The sequence below is a fragment of the Macaca thibetana genome, chromosome 3 (genome assembly GCF_024542745.1).
Source record: "Macaca thibetana thibetana isolate TM-01 chromosome 3, ASM2454274v1, whole genome shotgun sequence".
Taxonomy (NCBI): Eukaryota; Metazoa; Chordata; class Mammalia; order Primates; family Cercopithecidae; genus Macaca; species Macaca thibetana.
In genome coordinates this window covers 102,140,974-102,163,684 of record NC_065580.1, presented here as the reverse complement: position 1 = coordinate 102,163,684, position 22,711 = coordinate 102,140,974, and the positions used below count along the sequence as shown (strand labels likewise).

Here is a 22,711-nt window from a genome sequence, read left to right as displayed (position 1 = left end):
TTTCAGAGTAGCCTCAGAGGTTATCGAGCATCTCTGTAGACATGGCTACAGATGTACACTGTGTTCATACAGCAAATCTGAAAGGATGGGGTGAGACTGTGTTTTCTGAGTAAAGATCCCTTTGTAAACATTGCTGCTGGTGATTCTACTATCCTCTTATCCATAGACCTGTAATTGCTTTTGGTTTTGTAAACACTTTATGGTGCCCTCCTTCACCAATTATGCTTCAACCAACACCCCAGCCACAATTTTATTCCCCTCTACCCAAAGCTGGGGTTGGGGCATCAGAAGTGGGAGTGAAGCATGGAGTGCTGGAATAAAAAAGGTGAGATCATTAGGATCACAATATGCGTCTTCGCTAAGGGGACTCCAAACTGGAGTCAATGAATGATATACTCCAGGTGGGGCATATGGCAAACAAGAATGCACGCTCCTTCTAAAATTGGCATCCAGTAATCAGTTCCAACTGATGCTGCCATGATTCTAATCAGGCCCAAAATTGACAGGTCTTGAGATATTTTTCCAAGAGAATCTGGAAATCCAGAATTTTGCATCACTTTTCCTGACTGGATCGTTAAATATTAACAGCAAATACAAACATTTTAAAATCACTGCAGACCAAAAAAAAAAAAAAAAAAAGCAAAACTTTGTGAGTCTCTTTTGCAACCTCTGCTCTTTATAACTGTGAGTAAACTGGGTATTTTTAGGAGAAATGCACCAGGACAGAGATGTGGATAGATGTAGCTTTATTTCCTGCAAGCTCCTGCATCTTTTCCATCTTTGTGAGAACAGAAAGACGGAAGGGATTAAACAGCTGGAACCAGCATACATACAGAGCTACCAAATTATCACTCTTAGTTGTGACAATTTGCGTATCTACTTTTCCTCCTTCTAAGAATAGTTCTCACCTCTCTCCTGTCTATTGCCTGGTGGATGAGACCTGTATGCCTTCCTGTGGGCATCCACAGATCGCACGCTGGGGCAAGGACAATATACAGACCTCTGCTCACTAGCTAACACCACACTCTCCCCTCTCGTCCAGGAAAGTGTATTGAAGTCTAAATAAGTGAGAATGCTAAAAATAACACAATGGCTTTTACTGACTTTATTTTTTTTAAGTAAATTCATCACAATCATTGATATTTTATCTACCATTGATAATTACTTACTTGTGACACAACTCACAAATGTTGGGACAGCACGTTTAAGAAATATTTTTAAAAACAAAAATAAATTTGAAGATGCGTTGCTAAGCTTCCCAGACAGACCAGCACTCTCTGCCTCTGGGATCATCAGCCAAGGCATGGTGGGCTGGGTTGACCCCCCCAGCTCATACAGTCATATTTAGAGTATCTGGGACAAGGGTCTTAGGAACTTCACCAGAGATATTTGGACCCTTAAAATAGGACAGGAGAAATAAAAGACCTTTTTCTCCAAAGCAACCAGTGAGTTAGAGTCCAAACATTTTCATCTAACTGGCAACAGGGAACCCCACTTGGACTGGTGCTTGGATGATGCTAAGTCAAGTCCTGCTCAGTAGCAAAAACCAAGAAGGAGCCCACGTAATCCACAATCTTTCCTCCGTGAATTGATCCAGAAGATGCAGAAACTGAACCCCAGTGCTTTCCCTGTTACCTCCTCATTTAGGATGATCTGTTTCTTTTCCATTGCATTAGAAAATAAAAATTCAAAACACAGAATAGAAACCATACTCAGAAAGAAGACAGAGACAAAGAGGTGACTGGCAATTTGATGGCATACATCTCCTTGGGAGAAGGTGTCTGAATCTTAAAGTCAGACGATGACAAAAACGAGAGCAGAAACAAGTCTATTTTTTCTCTAGGTCACCATAGGGAACCAATCTAACCTATTTACAAGTGGTCTCAGGGGAACTATCTTTAAATAGCTATCTTGTCACCATCCTTTTCGTCATCTTCCACGATTGCTTTGGGTTTCTCGTCCCTGAGCAATGTCACACCTGCAAAACAAAGCACAGACCTGCAATTAAGTGTCTCTAATTAAAACATTAGGCAACCTTGCTGATAGACACAGTACAAAGGAGCATGGCAACCCAGAAACCTTAGTGTCTACAAGGCTAGCTGCTAAAAGTGCCAACCCAGAGAGGGAGCTGGGTGGCTTTATCTGGCCTTCCCAGAGGTGCTCAATGAGGACACTATTCTGGTTACAAAGGGATGCACCACCTGGAAGTCAGAGGCAGCCTTCATCTTCTTCTCTAAGTTCTGCTCCTAAGCTTGCAGCATGGAGGGATAGAAAGTAACCAATTGCTTTGCACTCACAGTTCTGCCACTCACTTAATCTGTGTCGGGCCAGAAAACACATTCACATCTAAGTCTTCTCAATATAAAATGAGGACAGTAACAATTATTATAAAGGATTATTGTGACAATTAAATAAGATATATGTCACAATATCTTATTGTGCAACTAAACAATATCTTATAGAGCAACTAAATGTCGGCTTTTCCTTTCCCTTTAATATTTGCTTGTTTATTTACCTTTCGAAAAGAACTGGTAAGCCTCAAGAAGTCAAACTTAAAAGCATTTTACATCCAGGGAAATATTGAGCTCAGGCTCTGGACATGCCATTTCCAAATGTCAGTACTGTACCAGGAGGTGATGACGTTCACATGGTTTGGAGCAAAATGAGAAAATAAGGAAAGTGTACTGAGCTTTTCATATGGCTGTATGCCTACACTTTTAAAAGCTGTTCTTTATTTTGAGATTATTTTTTCTTCTTTTGGGGATTAAAATATCCTTTGTTTTATGAAATTTTAGAGATGTTAGAAGGTTTTTAAAATGCAGCCTTATAAAGCAAAATAAAAAGTTGCTATTCCTATGTTGGGCTCCACAGTATTTTGTTTAAAAAATGTACTGGGCCAGGCATGGTGGCTCATGCCTATAATCCCAGCACTTTGAGAGGCCGAGGTGGGCGGATCACCTGAGGTCAGGAGTTAGACAGCAGCCTGGTCAACATGGTGAAACCCCATCTCTAGGAAAAACACAAAAATTAGCCAGGCATGGTGGCGGGCGCCTGTAATCCCAGCGACTCATGAGGCTGAGGCAGAAGAATCCCTTGAACCCAGAGACAGAGATTGCAGTGTGCCAAGATTATACCACTGTACTCTAGCCTGGGCAACAGGGCAAGACTCCATCTCAAAAAAAAAAAAAAAAAATTACTGGTCTCTGAAATTCGGAAGTCTGAGCACAATTTTCTGGACTGATCACCCCAGAAAGGACCAGCCAATAAGGGTCACATGGTTCTGCTCATCCTGTGAAGTAGAAAGTAAGGTCATTTAATGAAAGGTCAAAAAGCTGTGATGGAAGGCCAGTCCTCCATGGTCCCCATCATCCCACTCCAGCCAGCTTCCCCACCACTGCCTCGCACTGCCTCCTTCCTTCTTTTCATAATGAGAGGCCTTCCAGTTCATGAAGCATTTTATAAAGATCTACACTTGAGAAAGAGAAGCTGTGCACCACAAGAGGCCTTTCTACCACACTGGACTCCATTCAACAGCAGCAAATTAATGAAAACTATGTGTTGATCTTAATGACTATTCATTTGTTTCAGTTCCTAGTTTGTTCACATGGGTTCTTTACCAATTAGCTGGTATTTATTGGAGGAGAAAAACAATTTCAAGAGTCTGGCTGAAACCACAGCTTTTGCATAAATCACTTATGAAACACAGTGGGAGATATTTCTCGTACACCAGCTGCACAGAGATTTGGATTTCTGTTTGGAATTAAGGCTAGCATGGCAGGAGAACATAGAGTTAAGCTATGCCGAGCCCCACATTTTTCCATCCTTCCTTCTTTGATATCTCTTCACATTAAGCCAAAATGGAGTTGATTCAAAGTGGGCAAGAGCCTTTAAGTTCCCAAATGCAGATCAACTTTCTGGTTACTTTTGGTACCCTGGAAACTTAATCATACGAGAATCTGCTCCTCGCTGACTCCCCCAAAAGTTCCTGCCATTTCAGGAATAAGAAAAGCCTGTTAAATCATCACAGCCAGCCCTTCCCAAAGTAGGCTGGGCTGTCCACAGGAGCACAGGAGATAATTTCAAGTAGAGGGTGAACCAGCATTTTATATTCATATAGTTAAGAATTAATTTTAATGTCTTATAATGAAAAAATATATGGTAGCTCATAGAAATCTTGATTTCTTGGATATCATTGCTTAGGATGAGCCTTAAATCAGGAGTATCTACATGTCAGCACTGCGTTCTTGTTCTTGATGCTTTGGTGACATGAAGATGGACTGGGTTTGGGAAGCACTGGTCTGGTTTAACCTCCTTCTGACCCTCATGCTTTCAGGGGAAGCAGAGGTGCACCATTAAAGGAATATGCAGATCCTGAAACCAGAAAGCTTTGCCTTTGGTGATCATTAAGCCTTGAGCACTCACTTAACCTATCTGAGCCTCAGTTTATTCACCCATAAAATTGGAGAACAAGTAATTTGTATATTCCACAATGTGTGATGTCCCCAGATAGACTTAGGCCCACATTGTGGCTGCAGTCACATCATACATGAACCTCTGTTACAGCATATTTCACATTGTAGGAATCACCGGACAATACATCCTTCTCCCCTATTGAACCATGAGATTCTCTAAGGATATGCTAACATCTGGCACAAGACTTAAAATACAGTAGGGATTTAACAAATGTCATTTCCTTCCCTTCATCCTCTCTCTATACAGAAGAGTTTAGGGAACTTGGCTGCTTGTAAGAGCTTAGTGGGTTTTAAGACCAAGGCTGCCAGTCCGAAGTCTCCAAGGGCCAATCAGCTTTGCAGCAAGCTGTTTTAGAGCACAATCCCACCCAGAGCACCAGCTAAAATAGTTCATGCACATTACATTATGGTCTCAGGGAGCCAGGGCTAGGATACCACCTCCTCTGATAAGTCACACTAGACAGAATGTTCTATTCCCAGCAAGACAGAAGACGTATCACTTTCAATGGACATCCTGGTCCCTTTCTCGTGTAGAAGTGCAGGATTTTGATCTTTGATGTCCCAAACTGCCCAAATGTCCACAACTCATGGACAATTTTCTAGGAGGATTCTCTTCAATGCTTCCAGCCTCATTATGCCTTTTTCATGGTTCCATTTGCGACAAACCTCTAATAACACTTCTTTCGCTCTGAAGCAGGCCTTGGTTACCCAGATCTGACTAGTCAGAACCAATGCTCTCTGCCATGCAGTCACTGAGATGAGGGCCCCTGGCAACCATAGGCCAAGCTGGGAGCAAGCCTGAGTCTGGCAGAGAAGCTTGAGATGACCCCTTTGAAGGGCTGTGCTCGCAGTTGGAACCTGTCAAGTAAACTCATTAACTAAGGGGAGTGAAGGTAGTTAGCAAGAGATTTAGAAGAGAGACTGGATCCTTGTCCAGTTTTCACTTGCCAAGGGCTAATGAGAGATGTCTCCAGAGTGTATTTGTCTGTGAGTTTCTCTCAACACCCTTATTAGAACCAATGTGAGTCCTTCTGAACATCTGCCGAAGGCTCTATCCTTATCAGCTTAACTACCATTTCGATTACTGCCAAATCTTTAGCTACTAAAAGGCGCTTCAAAAATAAAGTACTTCAGCTAATATGCTAATGAAATATAGAATCACACAATATCTGTAATTGCACTTACTTATGATATAGAGATTTGCTGATTCAAGGAATTCCATAATGTGTACAGAGGCTATGGCTATACAGCCTCTCCCCGTCCCCACCCCCAACTCTTGTTTACTCCTTGTTGTTTGATAAACATTTTTGATTCAATAGAGAAGCTACTCTCTTAGGATGTAGATATTGGGATGTTGGCAGCTCTCATGTCAGGTAAATGAGCTCAACCCGTTAGGAAGTTCCTTGAATCAGCAGGTTTATACAGAGAAGTAAAATGCTGTGGCTTAGACAATTCTCACCTTCAGAAATGGTTTGATTTATCTCACAGAATATAAGATTTAATAGAGAATGGAAGGAACTAACATTTGTTGAGAGTTTTTGATAGCCAAGAATTCTGCCAAGTGGTTTATGTACTTTATTTAATTGTGTTAACAATGCTGGGAGACATATTTATGGTCCCCTTTTAGATTTATGGGCAAAATGAAGAAAGTTTTACAGTTTATGTTAATTGTCCAGGATCACAAAGCTAGTATGGAGCAGAACCAGGGATGAAACCTAGACCTTTGTGAATCCAAAGCCCATGTTCAATTTTGTATACTAGGATGACTCCCTGCCCGTAAATATTTTTGTTTCTCTACCAAGTCTTCTCCTAGAAGGTCTTCAATAAAAACAGATACAAGCATGAACAGAAAATAATCAGTCTCCATTAGGTATTGCAAAATTGTGATTGCCAGATAAAATATCAAACCAGCATATATGTAGTGAGTATTGCTATGTAGAAGTGATTGGACTAGATATGAAGATCAATACCAGAAACATAAGGCAGTCACAGCCAGTCCTCATGAATTCATCATGCAAGTTGTTGATGTAAGTCAATTTAAGCAGCAGCGACAATACAGGCAACAAGAAGAATAAAGACAATACTAAACGAGATGACAAAGTTTTGTGTATTTGCATGCCGTGACTAATACAGAGTTAGTTAAGAATAGAAAACAGTCATTTTGGACCTGAAGGAGTCTGATAGCAGAGGCTTTGAGCTGGATGACTATTGAAAGGTAGTTGGGACCTGGACAGAGGCAGAGCCTGAGGGAAAACATGTGATGGATTAGAGGATTCACCTAGGTAGGAATGCACTTAACCTATGAGAAACACAGATGAGGGAGGTTCAGAGCTTCCCCTGGTCCTTGGGCCATTTCTCCATTACTCATGCTCTGTACCACCCTGCCTAGCTCTGCTCCTTCCTAGCAAGTCTGAAAACATGTGACCCTGCCTATGCTTCTATTTTCTTCTCATCTTGTTTGGAAACAACAATCTATTGGTAGAGACAAAAAAAAAAAAAAAAAAAAAAAAAAAAAAAGGTGAAATGTTGATTTAAGCCATATCACAATTCTAAGGCAGAATTTCCCATATCGTAGCATAACCTATAGAATGACTAGACTAGTAAAACTAATAGGTAGTACCAAAACAAGTTCTATGAAAAATAGATCAGATCTGGGTTATACAAAGTCAAAGTGATTCCTTTTGCAGGACTTCTAAAAAATTTTATTACAGGCATACCTCAGAGATGTTGCAGGTTCTTCCAGATCACTGCAATAAAGCAAATATCACAATAAAGAGAGCCATACAAATTTTTTGGTTTCCCAGTGCACATAAAAGTTAGGCTTACACTATACTGTAGCCTACTAACTGTGAAATAGCATTATGTCTTTAAAAATAATGAGCGTAGCTTAATTTAAAAATACTTTTTTGCTAAAAAATGCTAATGATTATCTGAGTCTTCACCTGAGTCTTAGAGAGGCTTGCCTCAATGTTGACGGCTGCTGACTGATCAGAGAGGTGGTTGCTGAAGGTTAGGTGGCTGTGGCAATCTCTTAAGATGACAGTGAAGTTTTCTGCATTGATGGACTCTTCCTTTCAAAGTAGATTCTGCTCTAGTATGTGATGCTGCTTGAGAGCATTTTACTCACAGCAGAACTTTTTTCAAAATCGAGTCAATCCTTTCAAACCCTGCTGCTACTTTATAAACTAAGTTTATATAATATTCTAAACCCTTTGTTGTCATTTCAACAATGTTCATAGCATCTTCACCAGTAGTAGATTTCATCTCAAGAAACCACTTTCTTTGCTCATCTCTCAGAAGCAACTCCTCATCCATTCAAGTTTTATCATTAGATTGCAGCAATTCAGTCATATCTTCAGGCCCCACTTCTAATTCTAATTCTCTTGCTATTTCTTTTGCAGTTACTTCCTCCACTGAAGTCTTGAACCTCTCAAACTCATTCATAAAGGTTGAAATCAACTTCTTCCAAATTCCTGATAATTTTGATATTTTGACCTCCTCCCTTGAGTCACAAATGTTCTTAATGGCATCTAGAATACCAAATTGTTTCCAGAAGGTTTTCAATTTACTTTGTCCAGATCCATCAGAAGGATCACTATCTATAGCAGCTCTACATTTGCAAAACATGTGTTTCTTAAATAACAAGACTTGCAAGTTGAAGTAACTCCTCGATCCAAGGGCTCCAGTATAGATGCTACATTAGCAGGCACGAAAACAACATTAATCTCCTTGTGTGCCTCCATCAGAGCTCTTGGGTGATGACGTACATTGTTAATGAGCAGTAATAATTTGAAAGGGGTCTTTTTTTGGAGCAGTAGGTCTCAACAGTAGGCTTAAATTATTCAGTAAATTATGCTGTAAACATGTATGCCTTTATCCAGGCTTTGTAGTTCCATTTACAGAACACAGGCAGACTCAATTTAACATAATTCATAAGGGCCCTAGGATTTTCAGAATAGTAAATGAGCATTGGCTGCAACTTAAAGTCACCAGGGCATTATCCCCTAACAAGAGAGTTGGCCTGTCCTTTGAAGCTTTGAAGCCAGGCATTGACATCTCCTTTCCAGCTAAGAATGGCCTAGATGGCATCTTATTCCAATAGAAGGCTATTTCATCTACATTAAGAAACTATTGTTTAGTGTAGCCACTCTCACCAATTATCTTAGCTAGATTTTCTGTATCACTTCCTGCAGTTTCTACATCAGCATTTGTTGCTTCACTTTGCACTTTTATGGGAGATGGCTTCTTCCCTTAAATATCGAATCAAATTCTGCTACTTTCCAACTTTTCTTCTCTGTTAGCTTCCTCCCCTCTCTCAACCTTCATGTAATTAAAGAGAGTTAGGACCTTGTTCTGGATTAGGCTTTGGCTTAAGGAAGGGTTGTGGCTGGTGTGATCTATCCAGACCACTGAAACTTTCCCCATATCAGCAATAAGGATGTTTCACTTTCTTATCGTTCCTGTGTTCACTGGAGTAGAACTTTTAATTTCCTTCAAGAACTTTTCCTTTGCATTTACAGCTTGGCTCTTGGCTAACTGGTTGGTACAGGAGACCTAATTTTCAGCCTGCCTTGGCTTTCAACACGCCTTTCTCACTAAGCTTAATCATTTCTAGCTTTTGATTTAAAGTGAGAGACGTGCAACTCTTCCTTTCAGTTGAACACTTAAGGGCCCCTGTAGGGTTATTGATTTGCCTTATTTCAATATCTTTGTGTCTCATGGAATAGGGAAGCCAGGGGAGAGGGAGAGATATGGGGGAATGGTTTGTCAGTGGAGCAGACAGAATACATACACCACTTATAGATTAAGTTCACAGTCTTATATAGGCGAGGTTTGTGGCACTCCAGAACAATTACAATAGTAACATCAAGCATCACTGATCACAGATCACCTTAAAAGATATAATAATAATAATAATAATAATAAAATTCTAAACAGTGCAAGAATTACTAAAATGCAATACAGAGACATGAAGTTAACATGTGCTATTGAAAAAATGGTGCTTGCTGCTGGAAAAATAGACCTGCTAGATGCAGGGTTACCACAAACATCCAATCTTGTTAAAAAAAAAATCAAAATCTGAAAAGCACAAAAAAGTGAAGAAAAATGGAATGAGGTAGGCCTATATTTAATTAACACTGCAAACCTCTAGTATGGAAATATCACCCTGTAACAATTCCTTTTCCCCTTGGGAAACAGTCAGACTTAACAAACTGTGACTGTTGTGTATTATTCTTAAATCAGTTATTCCAAGATCTCTGGACCCCTTGACCCATATTAAAACTGCTCTGAAAGAAGACAGAATACTGCCAAAAAATCATCTGTGAAGGCCCTTTCACTGGGAAACCGTGCTGGCTTGCTCCCCTCTCTGTTAGAAAACAGGAACAGCTTTATCCTTCATGTCCCAGTGAGGTAAGAGAGCTGTGATGGGCCATCACAGTTGACTCAGTGTTGAATGAGGTAATGACTGATGCAGGATGTTACTGAGGGCCAACAGATCCTGCCCAGGGAAATAATGAAGGCAGACCTCACAACCTTTCCTCTTTCTGAGCGAGTCATCTTCTGGTGTACAATTTGCCTGACTGTGAGTTTTAGAGAAACCTCTTTTTCCTGCTTTAGCACCAAATATTTAATTATCTCTCCCACCTAGAATATAAACACCATGAGAGCAAGGACTTTATCTTTGGGGTTTGTTTTCCAGTGTATGCCCAGTACTTCAGCTATGCCTGGCACACAGTAGACACTCAATAAACATTGACTGAGCAAAAGCCAAAGACATCACTGCCTTAGGACTCTTGGATTTATCTTTCCTGTCTCAAATACTCTGCTCAGTTACCCCCATGGCACACCCACGTTTTCCTGAGGTCTCTGCTTAAATATCCCTTCCTCAGAAAAGGTTTCTCTGTGCACCTTGGAAATCTAAAGAAGCAATTTCTATCTCCCATTCTTCATCTAACTAACTTTATTTTCTTCACAGCATTTATTCCTAGAAGACTTTCTATTACGTATTTATCTATATGGTTATTGACTTTCTTCCAGTACCACTGCCTAGAACAGAGCCCAGGACATGACAAGTACTCAGTAAATATTTGTTAAAAGAAAGAAGACAGTTTGAAGATTAGACTTCTGCATGTCCTAAACTCCTTGTACTTTTAGCACATGTGCATGATCTCAGAAGCTTGTATGTAGTCAGCGCTTAGAAAAGCTGGTACGTAGAAATGTGTGTGTGTGAAAGAGAGAGAGAGAGAGTTGTCCCTGGCATGACTAGGTGGGGTCATAAACCCACCATTCATCTTGGTATACAGGTAAGTGGTGAACACGACGGGATGGATAGAGGTAAATGGATGTGGGAAGAGAAGAAGAGGTGGAGGAACAAGGACAGAAGTGCAGAGAACACAAATCCCATTGAGCATAGAACCAGAGCCTCTAATGTAGCTGGGGATCTCAAGCCCCTGACTGTTTTTGTCATGATGTCTTCTTCTGAGCTGTTTTTTCAATTTTTTTCTTTATTAAATGAAACAGTAGGGAAATAGTTTTATAACAACAGCCAAATTTTATCTTCTCCCCAGAGTGTTTCTTCTATCCCTATAATGCTAAAATTCCAAACTACAGCGCAGATCAGTGAAAAACTGCCCGAAGGTGAGATAGATCTGGGTTTGAGCCCCAATTCTGCCACATTTTAGTGTTTGATCTTGATCATAATTTTATCTCTTCATTTATCCATCTAGTCATCTCATCTTTGATCCAACCAATTAGCCAATTAGTCATCTATCAATTTTATCCACATAAGACTTTAAAGCAGATGAGTAAGTTAATTAAATTCTCTCAGTTTCTTAATCTGTAAAACGAGATAATAGCCTCTCTATTACATTAGTTAATTTATAAAAATCCATGAGACATGACAAACTGAGTGCCTAACATTTAGTAGAAACTCAATAAACATTAGCATATTTTCCCCTCTGTCACTCCCCCAACACAACCATCTGTATAAAATGCACACATACACACAGAGCCATACTCTAGTCATGAATGTACATGTCTTATTCCCCAACTTGCACTTGTCAAGGACAAGGACTATATCTCACAGAGCAGCTCCTTTACAGACTGGGGCTGTACTCATAGTTCAGTATGATTTTTTTTTGTTTGTTTGATTTGACACATATTAAGATAGCTATCCATATTTCTGCATCTCTTTTTCTGTCTCTCATTTTGAGGATTTGGCCAATTAGTCCAAGTATCTCAGGAGAACCAGTCATAAGACCCAAAATCTGTGGAAGCCTTGGGAGGAGGGCATTCCAGCTCTTCTCAAGGACCCACGACATTTCTATTCCGTTGGCTCAGTGAATTCAGCCAGCTCTGCTGAGGCATGAGTAATGCTCTGACCCTTTCCCATCCCCAGATCAGCCTCTGGGGAGCTACTAGTGGAGATAAACCTAAAAGGTAGCAGTGAGTGTGGCTTCTCCCCAGAGCACTTCAGCACAATGCAGCTTGCTGGGCCAGGACAATGGCCAGGCCTTGGGGACCTCCAGATGGTAAGGCTCTTGACCTGTCCCTGTCACCCCCTGCAAATGCCCTGCACCAGCTTTTTTACCTGCCGCAAAGGGGGACATGTGCAGGGCAGGTGTGTCTTTTCTCCTTGGCTTTTTCTGTTCCAGGTCAGTGTTATGAAGAGCAGGAATCATTTTGCCCTTTGGATGTCTCTCTTGAACATCATATCTTTTAATTAAATGTTCTGAAAACACACCTGCATGGTTAGGGGAACACAGAGAGAAACAGGGTCAAATACATATATTCTAATATATGAGGACTATGCATATTTATAGACATCTGGTGAAGACAGTCAATATAGCTTTCCAAACTTACTTTAATAAAGCAAGTCTTTTTAATAAGAAGCATTAGTATTTATTGAGGCTCCACTAGGAATGTTGTCCATACAAAAGGTTTCGCATGCTTGATTTTATTTTAGCCTCACAAAAACCCTGAGGAATTTAGTATTATGGCCACCATCACATAGCTGAGGGAAGTGAGGCAAAGAAATGTGCCCAGGGTATTATAGCTCATAGGTGTCCAAGAGCAGTTGAGCCCAAGTTTTTCTGCCTCCGAATCTCATCCTCTTCAGTCAGAGAGGTTCATTTGATGTACTGCAAACTGTGTCTGCACACTTATGCCCTGATACCTCCACCCTCCTGCTTTCTCACCTCTATGCTACAGTGAAATTTTTCTCCGTCATTGAGTAACTCTCTAAAAACAGCCTCTTGCATAAAATTTTCCACAATTCGCTACCCACACTGAGCCCCAATGGTCCTTTTTAAGAACTTCCTTATGATGTCACTTCTTACTGCATATTTCAGCTATTATGTGCTGTTGTTATTTCTTAGAAAACTGAAAGATCATTCCCAGAAAGATCTATGTTTCATTTGCTTTGCAACCCTCAAGGTGTGCTGTGAACAGAGATGACAGTAAATTAGTGACCAAGAGGGAGGGAGAAAAGAAAGCAAAGCAAGGCAAAACTTTTGAGAATAAGAGAATGTCATGCATCACATCCAAGGGTGTTACAGAGACATGTTAGCTGTTTGCCAGACTGCTTTGCTTTTCTCTTGAGCATTGAGCTGGACCCATTTCCCGACTTTCCTCATTGTCAGGTGAGGCCTAGTGACTGATGAAGGCCTGGTTCATGTAAATCTCCCTGCCAGTCCTCCACTCTGTCTACCTCCCATGCCTGCTGGACGTTGGTACTCATGGTGACTGTGGAAGCTCGTGGTGACTTTGTTCACCATGTGTTTATGATGTCAAAACACATCAGACTGGTTCCCTGAATGACTCTTTGGAGCAGAGCTTGCCTTCATACCCCATGATTTCACTATTGGTAGGTAAAAAAATAAACTTTTATTGTATTAAGCCCCTAATATTTTAGAATGTATCTGTTATAGCAGCTTGCTATATTGTAACTAACACAGAGATACAGAGGTGGCTAGTGCACAAATTACTTTAAAATACCTGAATGTTTAAGGAAAAATGTGTACGACCAATGCAACCTAGTTGCAAGTGGCTCTCCTTTAGAGCTGTGCAGATGACTTTGTCCATTACCTGGTATGAAAGGCGGGATGTGCAGCGCCGGTGTATCTTTCCTCCTTGGTTTTTTTTGGTCTGACTCAACATTCTGGGTGGCCTGTACATTTTTTCCCTTTCTAGGCTTCTTTTTGAGATCACAGTCCTTAATGAACTGGTCTGAAAGATCATCTAATTTTGACAGGATACAAAGAAATAAAGAATATAACATGACTAAGGATCCAGTCACAAACTGTTTGGTTCCTAATTACAATTGATGATGGTGCAGAGGTGATTTGGCCTGAAAAGGAAAAGTGTTTATTTATTATGGCCTAGTCTACAAAGGACTTTATTAGCCTTGCATACATTCATATAACAAAATCGAAAACTAGAATTCTGTAAAACTCCAGATTAAGGAAATTCAAATGGATGGATCACTGAGGCAAAGAAAACTTAAAAAATATGGTCCAGCAAGCCACACAGTGGGTTTGAGTTAACTTTCTGATGGGAGAATAGGCTCTCTCTGCTGAACGTGCCTCCATTCTTTTTGCTCAAGACTTGCTGTCTTTGGAGACCCCAAGGGCCAGTACGAAACCTAAATTTCCCTCGATCTTGGAAAGGTTCCCTCGGTCCTCAGTGAATTTCTCACTTGACTTCATCATTGTGCCAGCTCCATTCGCCTGGTGATCCAGGCCTCAGGTTTCATATTTGTCTTTTCACTGTTCCTGGCTTTGTAACCCTCCTATTTGCCCATCCTAACTCAAGATCCTATTGTCTTCTAACTCGTTTCTTTACTTTTCTCAATCCTCTGCATTACCCCACCAGAACTTTGAAGACTGGCTTTTACATCGAGTCCATCAGAAGTCGTTATGGGTAATGAATCCAATCTGATCATGCCCTGCCCATTCAAGTCTCTCCTCTGCTCCCTCTTACTCCTCTGTCCTTTGTGTTGCTCTGCTTTGGGCTTCGCTGTCATTGTTTCAGCAATGGTTCACTGTTCCATAATGGTTTACCCCCTGCTCCAGACACAGCCTTTCTGGAGATTAAGGATTACAGTCTTTTTGTAATTTTATTCTTAATTGCCTCTCCCTCCATTAAATGGATGTTGAATGGTTAAGTGGGGTCAAGTTGATCTGAGTTCAAACATGGACTCTTGTCATTTTCTAGTTCTGAGAACTTGGACCTTCATTTCTGGAAACTTTAATGTTCTCCCAACATTTAGAGTGGGGATAATACTAATATTAAATCAGTGTGTGTATGTGTGTGTGTGTGTGTGTGTGTTTGTGTGTATGTGTGTGTGTGTTAAGAGACAGAGCTAAATTTGTTAATGTTTGTAAAGCATCTGATACATTTGATATATTTCAGATGTCCCAAAATATTCACTCTGGCCATTGCTCACCCTCTAACCTTCCTCTAAATTTAGGGGAAAGCTTCCCATCTTCATAAATCTATCTGTACTAACTCCAGTCCTGAAGGTTCGTTCTCATTTTCTTAATATTCACAGCATTTTTGTTCAAGTAACATATTTAAAAGATGATCTAGTTATTATTTCTGCATGTCTTCTCTGACCTCTTTACTGACAGGTGCCTTATCTTCTAACACTTCAGCAGCAATTAATAAATATTTGTTGAATGAGTGCTCGAATGAATAAACTGGAATATATTTTGTATAAGGAAACATTCTGTTAGGATTCAAAGAAGCCACAAGACAGTGAAGCTTTTTGTCTTCTTTGGAAACTCTAACTATGGCCTGGATATAGTCTGGATAGATCTACAGATATGAATAAATATGGAGAAATTTTAAAAGAGTAATTGGATATTTTAGTTCCTTCCCTTCCCCTTCATTTCCTTCTCTTCCTTCTCTCTTTTTTATTTAAAAAGTATTCAGGTAAATTTCTCTCTTTCCTTCTCTCTTTATTATTTAAAAATTATTTGGGTAAATTTCCTTAAAATGTTGAGGATTAAATGTGTTAAACTTTGGTGGGTCTAGATGCAACTCTGTTATTCATTCATTTATTACCCCTTTTCTGATTTTTCAATGCCTATGCTTTATCAGTTGTTAAATATGTACACCATCCCTGAACATATGATTTCATTGAGTTCTCCTGCTAAGTCTACAAGGGTGTTATACTCTTTTCTCCATGTTGAAGATGAGGAAACTGAGGCTCAGAAAGCCAAGTAAAAAGCTGAGGGGTACACTGCGGGCAGGTTATAGTATCAAGATTAAACCCAGCCTCTTGGGACTATGTATCCTAATGCCCGGCGGCAAACACAATTTTAAAAGTTTATTGCCACATAGCACAGCTAATCTTTCCCCAATATTTTACATGCCGTAGTCATCTGTTGAATAAATGAACGCTGCTCTGAATGGATACTGCCCTGCTGTGGGTCTCTGGAGGTACAAACCTGTCATGGGCGACAATTCAACCCCAGGATGCTGCTCAGTGCACAGCCATTTGCTTTAATTTTGACTTTTACTTCAATTGCACTTTTCCCCATTTTTGGAGAAATCTTGAACATAAAATATCTTGATGGCAAACGGGGAGAGGGGAGCGGAGGGGGGAGTCATAACCAGGCGAGGCATAGACAAAGACTATGAATATGCAAAAGGCCCATCCATCAAAAGTCTGAGTGTCTCATTTTTAGAAATGGGTAGAGGCAGAAATGTTTCTGGTATTTTCATTACAAAGGTTATGCAAAAAGTCAGTTCTGGAAAGGAAACAGATTGACAATAAAGCAGAAAAAGGCTATTTAAAATTCTGTCTTGATAGGCAAAGAGAGATATTTGAAATATTTTATTGGCGCTGCACATGGGGTAAAAGTGTGTCAGGAAATACTGGAAACAAGCTATACTGACGCATTCCATTTATTGCCTCAAAAATGCTATGCCTGGGACTCTGTCAGACCCAGAAAAAGAGGACGATATTTCCTCTCTCTCTCTTTCTCTCTCTCTAATGAACTTCTCACTGGTGCTTCAGCTAATATTTACATGGCAGACTCCACAGACCCATGGCTATTTGCCTGCCCATCTGGTGTTGGCTGTCACCAGAAGGCACAGACTATCAGGTTTCAGGGGGGCCTCTCTCTGACTTGCCTGCAAACCTAATGGCTGAGACACCTCTGCTCTGACTTCCATCACTGACATTCACAATCAATCATTTGTTTACCTAAGTGGCTGCAACGAGGGTCTAGCTTGTCCAGTCTGTCTTCTGAAAGTTCCAGTGGCTGCATTTGCTCAGTGGACATCATCAGATGAGGGTGGGTGGATATATTTCTTCTCCAGCACTAAGGAAGGATAAAAACAGTGAATAAATATGGCTCTGTTTATTCATTCATTCATTCATTTACTAAGTAAATATATTTGTTGAGCACTTGCTATTGTGTTCCCAGTTCAATCCTGTTTCTTTATGTATGCTTCTTAAACTTCCCTATTAGAAACTCTAAACTTGGGACTTAAGCCAAAATAAAATGAACCCTCCCACCCTCACACTGACAGATTTATCGGTAATTGTCATGTATCAAATGTCCAATATTTGCCCTCTCTCAGAGACACTTTTAGAGTTTCAGAATGAGCAATTGTCAAGTCTGGATGAGAAGTGAGTTAGCTGAGAGTCACAGAAAATCATGGTTAAACCTTGCCTATGTTTTTTCTGTTGAGTTCTGCAAAGTAGGATTATGTCTGCTTCACAGAAGAGGAGACAGAGGCTCAGAAAGTTTAATTAATTTAATCACATGTCTATTAAACAGCTAAGCCTATATCCAGGTCCAGTCCTGCTGACTTCCATTAGACACCCGAGTCTCTTAAAAATAAAATGAGTCCTGTGAACCCGAATTGAATAAGGCTTCTGTTGTGGGGTTTTTGTTTTGTTTTGTTTTGTTTTATCATTACATTCTATAACTATTGTATAAAGTAAGGAGACTACCTCCTATCCACATTATGATGGTGGTAGAAACATGGTAGGGGAAAATCTGGGTTTTGGATAGATCTTTATTTTCTCCCTTGGGATTCCAGACATGAGAACAAATCTGTCTCCCTCCCCACCCTCCATTTTTCCTGGAAAGCAACTTTCCAGAGCTATCAGTTATAGCCATTGCCCAGGAGCAGTGGAAATCCAGAATGGATATGTGTCAGGCCTGAAGGAGAAATGCATTAGCTGAGATTTATAGAAAATCTTCATTAGAGCCTGGCTAGATTCTGTATATTGAGTTCTTTTTAGATAATTTATTACTCTTGTCCTACCATAGCAAGAGAGGTGGGGGAGGAATGAATAAGATTAAAATCACCCAACCAATTCTTTTCTTTTGAGATTCCTTGACAACCAGCATGCAGAGGAACACACAGCCAGTTGTGCTAATGTTTCAAGCTCATAAAATGAGTTCAACTCTGTTGTCTTTTGAGGAATAAACCGGTTTTCTCTGCAAAGGTGGAAGAGTCTCTTCCTTTATGTGCTGAGATCACTGGATAGCAGATGGAGCTATTAACTGATCACTTGAGCACGGCTTTTAGTGTCACTCTGTGCTGATTGTACTGAGTGACTTCAGTAGAAATCAATTCAGACCATTGTTTTCAGTGTTTGTATAGAGATTGTCAACTCCCTGCGACCATCAGGAAGTACGCTGTTAGCTTGGATGGGCCATGGGAACATCACTCAGGATGAGTGCTGAGGTCTCAAGGCAGCATCAAATATGGTCTTACGCACGTATTTAACCAATGTTCTTCCACTTCAGGCAAAGTCACGGGCCCAGTCATACACATTATGTTGAAAATTATCCCATAGAGGATCCGGTGAAAATATTCATTCCTCAGAAGAAGAAACTGAGGCTAAAAAATCTTGAAATGACCTACCATTAGTAAAACACTTAGGATCAGAGTCATCATTTGAAGCTAGGCACTTACTGTCTACTGCAGGTCCTATCTGGTATTAGTACCTTTCTCCTTCTCCCCAACCCTTGAAAGGTAAGGTGTTTTTTAACTTGGATCCTATGGCTTTTCTTATGTGCCTAATAGCAGATTATTTATTTTGAATCTGGACTCTTGAGTCAAATAGACCTAGGTTAAATCTCAGCTCTTAAACTGAAAAGCCATACGACTTTGATGAAGTTGCTAAATCTTAAAGATGTAGTGAGAGTAAATGGAGCCTAATGCAATAGCATCATTTTTGCCCCCTCTCCCCACAAGCTAAGGCTGCTACAATAAAATTTGCAAAGGCTAACATCTTTGTGGTGCCCACACAGTCTGGCACCCAGAAACATATGTCCCTCTCTGTCCCCCGAGCTTACCCTGAGTTTCCTCATCTGAAAAATAGAGATAATAATACCTACTGGGCGGAGTAACTGTGAAAATGAAATAGCATAGCTGCATGCTGAGCACATTGTAGGCACAATTCAACTGGCAGCTATTTTTATGTAGTGTTGTCTATCTACCATGCTAGATTTTTGGCTAAGGAAGACCTGTTGTATAATGAAAAGATTCTAAAAAGCAATTGAACTTTTCTTTCAGATGCTAAGCCATGGGAGGTCCAGCCCTCCTCTGAGCAAAGCAGCTATGGCAGCACCAGACTAGAAAAAGAAAGCCTGCCTCTGGCCAATGAATTAAATAATCAAACATGTCAGAGGCCCCTGGACAAGGCGAGGGAAACTAGTGATTCATCACAAAACTGACATGCTTCCTCCGCAGCATAGCTCATCTTGTCTATGGGAGAAACAACACTATTTTAAATCAGTGTGATTTAAAGAATGATGGTGGTGAACCAGCAAGACTGTTTGCTAAGGGGCTGAGAGACAATTTCCAGATCTGGGATTTTACATTACAAAAATATCCCATGCTGGGCAGGGATATGTTTTGCTCATGGGATTAGAAGATACTTTTATCATGAATGATGTCATTACGGACTTCTTGGAAGAAAATTTTCGCACAAAGAAAAGAACAAGTAGGTAGACAGGAAAGACATTTGGAGTTTAGTATTGGCTTATTGATAATTGTCATAGCCTGTTAGTATAATGGCCCCATCTCCCAACTCACTCTCCATTTCCATCCTCAGTGAGAAGAGGTGCTCTTTATGAGTGAGCTGTTGTAAGACATGAGCCGGTCTAATTCTTGACATAGGAAATGGAATATTTCCATTTCCTGTTCCTGACTCTGCCCACGCCTTTCTCTCTTTAATTCAGTCTCTACCCCAAGCAGGTGTCATAAAGGGATGCTGTACTTGTTGGGCTGCCCAGGGAAGGTTTCATCATCTTGCTGTAATTTGGGAACTTTCTAAGCCAACAGCTCTTTCTTTCATGCCTAAATAGTTGGTCCTCTGGGTCTTCAGATTTCAACCAAAAGGCTAGGGCCTCCAGAGAAGCTTGTTGTCTAATACTTCACATTTGGGGGTGTTTCATAAACTGTGTCTACTACAAAGACTTGTGACTTTTTAACATCCTCGTGCCACTTATTGGTTCAGTGTAGGCTCTGAATTCTAACACTCACACAGAGACGTGGATTGCACCGTCATTGCAGTATCAGCCACCCACCCTTATGACAAGCCTGGAGCCAAATGTGCTGTGGAAATCAGCACTCTTTAAATTATATAACAGCTCTAAAGGTGTCTCTAGGAGCACCAGCAATCACATCCATTATTTCTGCCGCAAAACTATGAATATTCACACTAAGCGACATAAAAGACAAACCACAAAAAATTCACATTCTTTCAGGTCAGGCTTTGCTACCAAATGAGTTTGTGTTGAACTTAACAACAAACCTTTTGGTTTTCAAAATGTTTCAGATTTCTTAATTAGAGAATGAAAGATTATTGATCTGAATTATTCTTCTGGTGGTGGTTGCTTGACAGAATGTAGGTAGTCAGTGTAGCATGCAAGATACCAAGAGATATGATTTCAGGATTTGAGAAAGGATTTCAGGACTTCAGATTTTAAACTCTTGTGACTTGCTCTTACTAATCCTTACCTTCCTTTTCACAAGGGACAAAACCTTTCTTTTCACAGAGAGACACTTGTAAATGCAAATACCACTAAGAGCAGCAATATGTAAATTGCTGTCACAATACACAGGGATTGTTAATGACAAAGGTCACCTTCTCTTTTGAGAACAAGACCTGAAAGGGGGAAGAAACTGGGTGCTAGAAAAGGGACCCCACTATATCGCAGAAAGGCAGGCACACCAGCAGAGCTGAAACACATTAGTTGGTTCGGTGTGTGGTCAAAAGCTGGTCTGGACATTTTGTCTTTTCTCTTATCATTGAGCAATTTTCTCAGTTGGATGTGAGAATATGTGTTTTAACTTATGGGAAGAAATTTCCTCTCACCTGTAAGATTGGATGCTGTGAGTCAATATAAAGTAGAAGCCAAGGTTTGGCTGCTTGTACCACTCTCTAGCTGGTGAACTTGGGACAGTTACCTGTTCTCTCAAAAATTTAGTTTTCAAATCTGTTAAATGGGAAAGATAGTGGCTCTTCTCCAGGGTTGTTGAGAGTATTAACCATAGAATGTGCATGCATGGAGCCCCAAGCCCAGGTCCTGCACACACATTTTCCTGAGTGTAAGGGGCCTTCTTAGATCTTTCAGTCCTCCGTTTGTGATTATATGTCTATCTAAATTGATCCACCAGAATTATCTCCTTAACCCATCTCTGGCCTTCTCTGAAGCTGGCAATGAGATGAGAATAGTTCAAGACAAAAACCAACCGCAGAATACCCATTTCTAAGTCTTGGGAACATAATAAAACTGATTCTCAGAAGCAAGTTGACACTTAGCTTACCCTACGATATTCTAAAGAATATGCCCCAAAGTAATCAGGTCTTGATTCACTTGATGGAATTAAAAGGTAGAAGGTTGTATCCAGCCTATGTGGTGTCTCGTTAACGCACCCTCTGGCTATGTAAAATACATTTTCATTGTCAAACCTCTTTTTAACCAGAGGATTGAATTCAGGTCAAAAAGTACCATCTTTTAAAATCAGATTTGTTCATTTAGGAAACCTAAATTGGCAGTATTCCTGGAGGAGAGTCTGACTTAAAGTAGGGCATGGAGATGTGCTTTGAGACGCATACTTTCTGTACTTTCCCCAGCCTTGGAAGATAAACCTCGCTATCCTGTGTGAATATGCAGATACACCAACTTCATCTTGAAACTTTGCAAATGAGTTTGTGAGGACTCAGGCTTTTACAAAACACAGTTCCCTCCCTTGGAAGAATGACTTGAAAGTGGTAACTTTTTCTGCTCTCCACTCAACCCCAGCTTAGCCTTGCTCCCTGAAGCACAACCCCGTGCCACCAGCTACAGCCTTCTTTGTCCCAGTAACTTACTGGAAACTTGCTTTTCTCACCACAAAAGTTCTTGGAGTAAAAATCTGAAGCACTTACCAATCAGTGCAGATGCAGGGAAGAGAAGGCGAGAGACAGGGAGGGCGTGTGTGCTCACCGAAGCTGGGCCTGGCTCCTCTGCGGCAGTGGCTGCTGCTGGCCGGCTCCAGTTCCTCTTATCTAGGGACCAGCTGCTGCTGTTGCCATGGGGATGCTCTGTTTCACAGGCGCCAGGGCAAGGGGGATGGAGAAGGAAAGAGAACTAACATCTCCATCGCTGCTCTCCACAGCAATAATTGTACGTTACACAAGTACAATATAGAGTCGTGCTTTGAGTTTCCAGTGTGCACACCAGAGAAATTCAGACAAACCAGCTACATCATTAAATTCCCATGCAATAGATTTTTTGGCCTGATTTTGTAAATATGGAAACTGAGGCACAAAGAAGTTAAGTGATGTGCCCAAGAGAGACCACAGCTAATTTTGACTCTCAAACCTGTTTGAGTTTAAATCCAGAGTACTTTCAATAACCACTGCTCCTTCTCAAAGTACTATCATGAGGAGGAAGAGAAGGGTAGCTACTGCCAACATTTATTTAAGGCTACCAACATGCCAGACACTCTTCTAGAGACTTCACACATATCGACTTACTTAACCCTCATGCTAGCCTTGTGAAATGAGCTACTGTCATCATCCCATTTTATTGATGAGGAAGCTGGGGCTCAGAGTTACCAAATCATATGCCCGAGGTCTCTCCACAAGGTGAAGCTAGGGTTTGAATGGGGTAATGAAATGCTAGGGTCCACGCTCATAATCACTTTGCAATACCTCTCACCAAAGAGAGCATTTGAAACAGCACATAGCAAAGAAAGCAGCCCACAACTTTATA

The 22,711-nt window shown here is 40.6% G+C and overlaps 2 protein-coding genes across 2 annotated transcripts in view; one reads left to right on the top strand and one right to left on the bottom strand.

The window, feature by feature from the left end:
* NEUROD6 (neuronal differentiation 6) overlaps positions 1 to 22,711 on the top strand; it is a 779,410-nt gene that overhangs the window by 408,928 nt on the left and 347,771 nt on the right. The gene's annotated exons all lie outside the window — the stretch shown is intronic.
* PPP1R17 (protein phosphatase 1 regulatory subunit 17) lies at positions 732 to 21,968 on the bottom strand. Its single transcript, XM_050783262.1, has 5 exons — positions 21,941 to 21,968; positions 16,687 to 16,804; positions 13,560 to 13,712; positions 12,064 to 12,216; positions 732 to 1,978 (listed from the first exon to the last, which is right to left on the bottom strand). The coding sequence occupies exons 2-5, from the start codon at positions 16,766 to 16,768 to the stop codon at positions 1,899 to 1,901; spliced, it is 468 nt and encodes a 155-aa protein (XP_050639219.1). The 5' UTR covers positions 16,769 to 16,804; positions 21,941 to 21,968; the 3' UTR covers positions 732 to 1,898.

Excerpts from the sequence above, each read along its gene's own strand:
- PPP1R17 (XM_050783262.1), bottom strand. The coding sequence starts at position 16,768 with ATGATGTCCACTGAGCAAATGCAGCCACTGGAACTTTCAGAAGACAGA. Across the intron at positions 13,713-16,686 it reads CCCTCGTTGCAGCCACTTAG|ATGATCTTTCAGACCAGTTC; the intron begins GTAAACAAATGA and ends TGTCAAAATTAG. Across the intron at positions 12,217-13,559 it reads CATCCCGCCTTTCATACCAG|GTGTGTTTTCAGAACATTTA; the intron begins GTAATGGACAAA and ends CTAACCATGCAG.